At 39.5% G+C, this 9,731-nt stretch overlaps 1 protein-coding gene across 4 annotated transcripts in view; it reads left to right on the forward strand.

Moving 5' to 3' along the window:
- Nucleotides 1–9,731, forward strand: part of IQGAP2 (IQ motif containing GTPase activating protein 2) — a 283,664-nt gene that overhangs the window by 258,729 nt on the left and 15,204 nt on the right. For all 4 annotated transcript variants that reach the window (XM_005858052.2, XM_014549911.1, XM_005858054.2 and 1 more), the window contains 2 exons: nt 4,351–4,453; nt 5,495–5,636. In XM_005858052.2, the coding sequence (XP_005858114.1) occupies nt 4,351–4,453; nt 5,495–5,636 (245 nt within the window). The remainder of the gene's footprint in view (nt 1–4,350; nt 4,454–5,494; nt 5,637–9,731) is intronic.

The raw sequence follows: 9,731 nt of genomic DNA on the forward strand, positions 1-9,731 counted from the left end.
GGAAACCCTCATTTCTTAGAAATGGCAGTTTTAGTCTGTGCTGTGTCATCATGTCTCCATCTGGTTCTGCAAACAGCAGCACCATCGCCTGTGTATTAAGTGCCTGTTGGCGGCAGGGCAGTAAAGAGAGGTTAAGCACTGAGAGAGTTTGGTGGGTGGCTTCGTGTTTTCTTTTGCCTTTTTAAAGACAAGTTTGAACTTATTTCCTGAAAATTCTAGGTTCTTAAAAGGTAACCTTTTCGAGATTAGTTTTGCACCTTGCCACTCCAAGCCAAGTTGTGGAGATGAGTTCCAGATGTGCCCCAGACCTTCCAAGTCAGAACCTGCATTCTAACAAGATCCCAGGTGGTCCAGATACACACTAAAGGTCAAGAAGCCATGGTTGAGGATACACCCAACTTGGGATGCTACACACAACTAGGAGGAAAACATAACAATACACACTTCTTAGAGGTCCTACCCCTGCCCCCATCAAACAAGCTATGCTAGCAAGTGGCAACATTGGCTGCTCAAAATTCAGTCTTTATTATTAAGCTCTTCTAAGAAACTAAAGCTTGAGGTTTGGACGAAAGATTGGATCTACTTTTGATTTCTCTTTTTCAGAGATAGAGCAGGGAACCTCCTCAACATTTCAACAAGCTCTCCATAAGAACTGTGAGTGACCCCAAACAAAGGCAGGTCTGAATGGCCAGCTGCAGGAGTGAGTTGGTTGATTAAATGAAGAGGCTGTGCTTCTTATCTCTATATACAAACACCCAAAATCCCAAAGGAAACATGTCCACGTCCAGCAATGTATCATTTGCAAAAGTGACTTTCTAATGAGCAGGTAGACTCATTCATATTGAGCAACATCCCATGTGTCTATTTCTACGGTAGATCATCCACCTCAAAGAAAATGTCCACCTGGTGGCGCACTTTTCTGAGGGCATCGCCCTCCTGCAGAAAGTGTTGGGAGTCCTCTTTTAGGAGGAGGGATTCTTTCCCAAGGACAGCAGAGAGGACACTGTTACTGTATTCATTTGGGCTGTTCCTTTTTAAGGAGAATTAGTCTGTTCCTTTTGTGATCGAAAATTGAAAACAGAATCCAATCCTGGGAAACACAGCGCGTGACTGGAGTCCCTCCATGTGTTAGGCAGGAAGCAGACATAATAACGTGGGAGTAATGTCCTTTCAGAGAAAGTCTGTCCTGTTTACTGTCTGTCTCAAGTGAGGAGGTGCCCACATGCAGACACAAGCACGCAGCAGCGTGACGCGCCAAGCCTGTGGCCACATGCCTGCCCCTTGTTCTCTAAGGAACATGTACACAACCTCAAAATAAGCTCCTTAATGAGACATTTTTAGGCAATTCTTGTGTTCTGTAAATATCAGAATAGAAGGTAGCAGCTGGCCCCCCTTCCAGGGACAGTAGCCAGATCACCTGTCCTGTCTCGTCAGAAGACAAGAACACAGATTTTTCCAAATTGCTTATTGTGTTCCTGTCTCTAACTTGTCTTCCCCCAAAACATATCCTATATGTGGTCCTTCCACATTTCACTATGTCTTTATATTGCCTCTATTATTTATATAATGTCTTTCTTTAAATCACCTCACCTTTTTTTTTAACATAAAACATATATCTTTGCTTTAAGACAAAATACCTCTAACTATAGCGGGAAAACTATCATGCCTTACAATAAACAGAAACTTTAAAAGTAAATAAATGCAATGAAAACTGAGGAGTTGGATATAGTTGCTTCCTTGAAGCTGTGCACCTTGAGACCTCCTCTCCCTTTCTTAAAAATCCACTTAGCAAGTGTCACGAAATGTTAAGGAAAGCTCGGCATTAAACAGACACTGTCTCCCCCACTGATCCTACAGACTAAAAGAGAATGGAAAAGGAAGTAAGCAAGGCAGTGTGGAACTGGCATAAGGATAGACATACCAGTCAATGGGATGGAACTGAGTCTAGAAATAAACCTTCAAATTTACGGTCCATTCTGTTTTCAACAAGGGACTAAAACAGTTCAATGGGAAAATAATACTCTTCAACATATGGTGCTGGGGCAACTGGAAATTATATGCCAAGAATGAAGTCGGACCCCTCCCTTCAAATCTACTCAAAAATGAACTCAAAATGGATCAGAGCCCGGCCAGTATGGCTCAGTGGTTGAGCATTGACCTATGAACCAGGAGGTCACAATTCGATCCCCAGTCAGGGCATATGCCCAGGTTGTGGGCTCAATCCCTAGTAGAGGGCCTGCAGGAGGCAGCCAATCAATAGATGTTTCTATCTCTCCCTTCTCCCTCTCCCTTCCTATCTCTCTAAAGATCAATAAAAACATATTTTTTTAAAAAAAATTTAATGGGCAAATGATCTGAATAGAGATTTTTCCAAGGAAGATACATAGGCATACCTTGCATTATTGCACATTTTTTACAAATTGAAGGCAAGACCCTCCACCAGTGAAAAGACTGCAACTCACTTTATTGTAATACTCTTTATTGCGGTGGTCTGGAACTGAACTACAGTCTCTGAGGTTTGCCCATAGTCATGGTCAATAAGCCCATGAAAAGATGCTCAAATTCACATCAGATAATGTGAATCAAAACCACAGTGAGATATCAACTTCACACCCACTGGGATGGCTAGAGTAAAATCAAGTAATAATAAGGATGTGGAAGGATGTGGAATAATTGAAACTCTCATATACTGCTGGTAGAAGTGTAAAATGGTACGGCCACTTTGGGAATCAGTTTGGCAATTCCCAAATATTAAACATGGAGTTACTGTATGATGCAGCAATTGCACTCGTAGGTATGAACTCAAGAAAAATGAAAACATGTTCACACAAAAACTTATACATGGATGTTCACAGTATCGTTATTCATAATAGACAAAAAGTGGAAACAAATGACAATCAACAGATGAATGATGTGTGATATCTCTATATAATGGAACACTGATTATTCAGCCATAAAGAGGAATGAAGTACTGACCTATGCTACAACATGGATGAACCTTGAAGTCATCATGCTCAGTGAAAGAAGCCAGTACAAAAGGCCACAGATTGTATGATTTCATTCACATGAAGCAGCCAGAACAGCCAAATCTAGAGAGATAGATAGTCAATTAATGGTTTCCAGAGGCTACGAGGGTGGGGTAATGGACAGTGACTGCTAATGGGTAGTTTCTTTTTGAGTGATGAAAATGTTCTGAAATTAGATAGTGGTGATGCTTGCACAATTCTTTGAATATACTAACAATCATCACATCATACATTTTAAATGAGTAGATTTGATGATATGCTAATGATATCTAAATAAAGCTTTTAAAAACAGGTTGAAAATGGAAAAGATGAATTTTATCATTCTGATCCAGTTTTGTAAGATAGTTATGCAAAACAACTAAAATTATTTTCTATCACCAGGTGTGGGGTACAAGTCCCATACTTTGGAAACATTGTTTTAATTTAATTCTAAATACAAACAAAAACAGCTGTGCTGTTCTTCAGTTTTCCCCTCCAATGCTGCTGCTCCTCCAAGTTAAGAATGTTTCTTCTAAGACTTGGCAAAACACCCCAGCAGTGTTACTCACCTTTGATCTTTTTGGAGGGGGATGGTAAAAGGGAGAACCAGCTGGTATGTCTAGGTCTCAGGCCAAAGAACCATATGGGTATTTCTGCCATCCCTACCCGTGAAGGATCTTCAGGGCCATTCAGATTAAAATAGCTAATAGTGGTTATTTTTTTCCATGTTTTTATTGATTTCAGAAAGGGGGAGAGAGATAGAAACAGTAATGATGAGAGAGAATCATCAAGCAGCTGCCCCCTACTGGGGGTTAAGCCGGCCACCTGGGCATGTGTCCTGACCGGAATCAAACTGTGACCTCCTGGTTCATGGATCTAGCTCAACCACTGAGCCACACCAGCCGGACAGTAGTGGTGATTTTTTCAAAGTAGCTGTAGTGTTTGATTACTGCATAATTCTTCTCTGAAAACATGCGGAAATGCCCTTCCAGTTGGCTACCAGTGTTAACCACCTTGACTCATTTTAGAATGTTTCCCCCAACTTTGACTTTTTCCATAAAGGAGTGGAGCACCGGGATCAGGTGGAAGAAGGCTGCCACTCACCAGACCTTCTGAAAGGGGGTTTATGAGCACCTTTCACAAAGCTACAATTTTTTAACAAGAAGAGGACACTTCCCTCTAAGATAAAATAAAAACTGTACCTCTGTGGTCTCTAATTTTAATAGATGTCAGACTTGTAATTAAGATTCAAACAATATCAATAAAATTACCATGAAAAACTGGAAACTGTATCAATATGGTATCAGCTAAGAATTTACTTGTGTGTGTTGCTTTCTCTATACAGCTCCTATTGGAACACCAGGATGCGATAGCACCTGAAAAAAATGACTTACTGAATGAACTGTTGGAATTGCTGGGAGAAGTACCTACTGTGGAATCTTTTCTTGGTAAGAGCATATCCCTTCTACTTACTCTCTGGCTTGTCTGTAGTAGTTTGGTTGGTTGGTTGGTTGGCTCATTGTCTTTCCGATCCTAGATCAAAAGTTTTTTGGAATTTATCACCTAAGCTTATTTAAAGAATAATAAGTACACTAGCTACTTCCTACATTAAAGGTTCTATAACTTGTAGTGTCCTATAGTATAAAACACTTTGATATTCTTGAAGGTAAGTTCTAAAAACATCATAAATAATATCTGTCAACCTATTTCATAAAGAAAGAAAAGCGTCAAGTTTATTAGAAATTTCTTGCTGTGTTCTCAAAATCTCTAAGGATTTTGTTAACAATTCTCCCTTATAGTAATTTTTCATATTTTGAATATCTGTGTCCCATGTTGTTTTAACTTAAAATCTAAGTGTTTTTTTTAATCCTCACCCAAGAATATATTTAGAGAGAGGAAGGGAGAGAGAAGGAGAGAGATAGACATCCACGTGAGAAACATCAATTGGTAATTGGTTGCCTCCTGTACGCGCCCCAGCCGGGGATCAAACCTGCAACCTAGGAATGTGCCCTGACCTGGACGAACCGGCAACCTTTTGGTGCATGGACTGATGCTCCAACCAACTGAGCCACCTGGATAGGGCAAAATCAAAGACTTTTTTAAAATATATTTTTATTGATTTCAGAGAGGGGGAGAGAGGTAGAGAAAGATAGAAACATCAGTGATGAGAGAGAATCATTGATTGCCTGCCTCCTGCACACCCCACACTGGGGGATCGAGCCCTCAACCCAGGCATGTGCCCCAACCAGGAATCGAATTGGGACCTCTTGGTTCATAGTCAACACTCAACCAGTGAGCCATGTCAGCCAGGCAAAATCAAAGACTTTTAAAAGCCACTTTCAGTGTATTGGGATGTGGGGTTTTTTTATGAAGACTATGATCTCCTGTCTAACTACTGAGCCTATCTTTCCCATGGAACCTTTATCTTACATTGTTGATGCACCATCACAATGAGTGAATTGGGAGAATAACAATTTTTTTTTCTACAGGGGAAGGAGCCATTGATCCCAATGACCCTAACAAGGCGAATACACTAAATCAGCTCTCAAAGACTGAGATTTCCCTTTCCTTGACAAGCAAGTACAACTTAGGGGATGGTGAAGGTATAGATGGCCAAAGCCTCATGATAAAGTAAGTTTGGGGCTTAAAGGGCACATGTTCCCAATTATGCATCTTAAACCATGCAAATTCAAACAAGGCTAAATCCCCAAATAATTCATTTCAAAATGTCTACATATTGAAATGCATCATGGTTACCCATCAAACAATTAACCAAACAAATGACAATAGACTCTTTATAATTTAAGAGGGAACTAAATATTATAATAGTGTATAAAGCCTGTCTTTTTTTTTTCTTATTGTAATGTGATTATTTTCCTTTAAGAAATGAAGTTATTAACTCAGCCTGTAAAAGTCTTTAGCTAACCCAGGGGAAATATCTGTTTCAGGGTGGTCAGAAGATTAGTGAGGAAATACCGTGAACCAAATTTGATTTGTGGTATAAAATAGTTATGTAAAAGGCACACAAATGATATGACATAATGCCATCATCTGATTTATTAGCCTTCTTTTCTATTAAACTAAGCCTGGATACACTTACCAGCTTTAACTTTTTACCTTACTTCCCACTCCCAAAGATTTCAAATGAAGCATTCAATTTTTAAATAATAGGGTATTCTTTCCCTCAAGGCCTCCTGGATATTCCATACCAGTTCTTTACCACAGAGTAAGAAAGAATGAGATCCCTGATGGCAGCATAAATTCAAACATCGTAAACCAGGAATACTTGCTCACCAAACAATACAGTTTTTAAGAACTCACATAAACCAAAGGATATGTGTTTGCACATTAGAACAGTTGCATATTGGGGTGAGATGGAGAATGGACATGAGAATGGAGACAAAAGAAATAAATGTGTCTTTAAATAATACTTCACACAGACTTCCAAGCTGCGTGCCCTGAGTTCTGAGGTTGCTTTCGTTTGTGACAGGAGTTTCTATTCTGCCCCTGACATGCTTCAGCCAGCACTCATTTCCAGTTGATGTTTTTCCAGATATTCAGAACATGGCCATAAAAGCGTATTCGATGTGCTGTGTTGTGATGTGTGCTGCTTCCATTATGCTTACTTATTTTATCCTCCTATCACTTAAGGCTCTATTCGTTCATGTAGCAAATATCTGAGTACTCATGCTGTGTCCACAGCACTGGGCTTGATGCTGGGATACAGCAGTGAGCAAGCCAGGACAGGTCCCTGCCTGTCTGAAGAGTCTGAATCTTCAGAGGACAAGATGCAGGACTCATACATAACCTTGGCCTCAGTGCATTGAGTGCAGTTCCTTTAGACTGCTGATGACCCAGGCAGATTAAAGTTGTGCAGCCAGAACACAGGGCAGAGCAACAGAGCAAAGGGGGGAAATGGTGCAGTCTACTCGCTGGGTTCCTCTGAGCAAGTGCCAATGATAAAGGGAACTGGAAATACAGATTGTGTGTTGCCGCCATGCAAATTAAATTAGGTCAAGTATCCTATGATCTCATAAGCTTTGAGCTTAGAAATAATGCAAAGACTTTTTTTCATAATTGGTTTTGTCTGCTATTTGAACATCATTTTCTAAATGCGCTCAGTGAAATGCCTGCATTCATGAATGTAAATCACAATTTCGATAGTCTAAAATATTAAATAATTTAAATATCATATGTACTTATGCTTATTTCTGAATGTGAGTCCCATGGTTCTGCCAGTTTGGGGAATTCACGTTTTTAAAAGCAAAACTAAGAAAGTCAGGCCCATCTGTCTTAGTCAGGGAAACCTGGGCCTTGTCCTGCTTGCCCCAGCCCTAGAGGGGTTCCCTCCCAGCTCCCCTCTGTGTGCTGAAAACAGATAGTCTGCCCTGTAATATCCATGCTAAATAGAGCCAGCCAGTGGTTTTATTTCAAGATTCTTTTGGCTACTTGGGTTCTTTGCAATTCCATGTGAATTATAGAATCTTTTCCATTTATACAGAAAAGGCTGTTGGGCCAGTGTCTTAATAGACTTGATAATTCACTGCTTTCATAGACCTCTGGGGTCCAGAGAGCCTTTCTGTGGGCACGCTTCAAGATCCTGTTGTTGGCATACTTCACTAAATAGCCCAGTGATCAATGAGAATATTGACTTGAAGATTGGCCAATTAGCTGTCCCTGAAAGTGGAATTTGGGTATTGCCCATAGATTCAATAGAGTTAGCTCCAGAGGTTAGGCAAGCCTTACTTCTAAATACATTATACTTTAAATATATATTTTTATATCTTGCTACTAATAGATAATTATAAAATGTGTCATGACAGGGAGCTTGGAGACCATCTAGTCTGAGTCTTTATCTTTGAGGTGAGGAAATTAAAGTCTAAAAATTCTCAAAAGCAAGTAGCTAGTCACTGACATGCTTTAAATTCATATCAGATCAGTGAAGTTCTATTAATATACACTTTGAAATGCTGATTTATGGGGATGATTTTTTCCAAGCTAATAAGCCAAATTCCTAACTCAAACATACAATGTAGTTTTTGAGACTCTTCATTAGAGAACCAAATTTAACTAAAATCTGACAATGCCTTTAGAAATTACTATGAAGTTTATAATCATGGAATGTAAATAGTTGGAACATGAAAATACCTAACTTTTCTTTATCAAAAATTATTTTGCTTCCTTGTTCAATGAGTTGTGTTTTTCACTTTTAGAAATGCCCTCTTAAGATTAATTACAAAATCACTAGCTTTCCAGTAATTAGAAACTCTTATTCTTGGGGGTCTCTACAGTAGCAGAATTTGAGGCATTGTTCATCCTTATGCCTATAAATTTAATTCCATGCTAGTTGCATAATTCTTACTAATTAAATGAGGATGAAAATGATAATGCTAGCAAATAACCTGTATAGGGACTGTCCTATAGATATAGATAGATAATAGCATACATATATAATAAAATATATAATGACGTTTATGTCATGTAATACTCTCAACTCCAAGAAGTAGAGGTTATTAACTATATTTTACAAATGAGGAAATTAGGCACAGAACAAACAACAACAAAAAACTTTTCTAGGGAGTGTGGCTAGTCAGTGGATCATAGATTCAAACTTAAAAGATCTTCAATCTTCCAGGGACCATTTTCTTGGTCACCAGGTTTTACATTCTTTGTACTCTCAAGAATCTTAGCATAAATATCAAGAGCGATAGCAGAGCAGTTATTGCATACCTGATGCTGGGGCATCTTTCCAGGCCAAAGAGAAGGAGTGACTGACAGATGTGAGGGACATGAAGGCATGTAATTGGAGCAGGAAGAAACATTCTGTTGTCTCCCTTCTGTGTGTCTATGGAATAGGGAGCCTCCGTTTGGGTGATTGCCATTTTGTCAGTGCTACCAAGCATGGTGATAGTAAAAGAATCAGAAAAAAAAAAGGGGGGGGCCTGGTTGAGGAATCCTAGGAAAACCTGGGATTACAGCCTCAATCTGTCACTTATTAGCCATCGGACTCAGAGTAAGTCACCTGACCCTCAGTGTCCTCAGCCATCAATCAGAGAAGAGGGGCAGGGGGAGGAAGGGCTATGATGAGCAAATGAAGTCATGCATTAACACCTTGTAAATTAGAAAAAACTACCCAATTGTAAATCTCATTATAACTTATAATTCATCTTAAAATATGTGATCCGTATGGCCTTTGTTATTAAGCTTCTTTTTCTACAAAAGTATGTGTATAAGTAGAAGGAAATATTTGTGGTTTTTTAATCATACTTAGCTGTCTGAGTGCTTAAGTTGTCATCTCTTAAGAATTTTTTCCTGTCACATGATTCCGTTTAGGCATCCATCATCCCAACTGAGAGCTTTCCTTGCTTTTTGTCCAAACTAGTATGAGAGCTTAAATAGCTAAGGTGATATTTGAAATTGGGTGATCAAATGTGTAATCATGTTATTAGAATTTTAAACTGGAAATACTCCTGAGCTTCCACAACACCAATTTCTTTTCAACCTTGGGTACACTGTAAGGCAGATGGCAGAAGGGGCGGCTCAGAAATGCTGCTGGTCAGAGTGTAATAGCAGATGCTGTATGAGTGGAATGGCCAAACCTAAGGGGCCACGCCAGTTTACAAGCATCATGTAGTCTCATTTACCGACAGTGGGATTTGAGCACAGCTATGATGAATAAGCAGCCTGGGGTGTGTGTGTGTGTGTGTCTCTCCTTCCCCTCTCTCT

The sequence above is a fragment of the Myotis brandtii genome, unplaced genomic scaffold, assembly GCF_000412655.1.
Source record: "Myotis brandtii unplaced genomic scaffold, ASM41265v1 scaffold115, whole genome shotgun sequence".
NCBI classification, from domain to species: domain Eukaryota; kingdom Metazoa; phylum Chordata; class Mammalia; order Chiroptera; family Vespertilionidae; genus Myotis; species Myotis brandtii.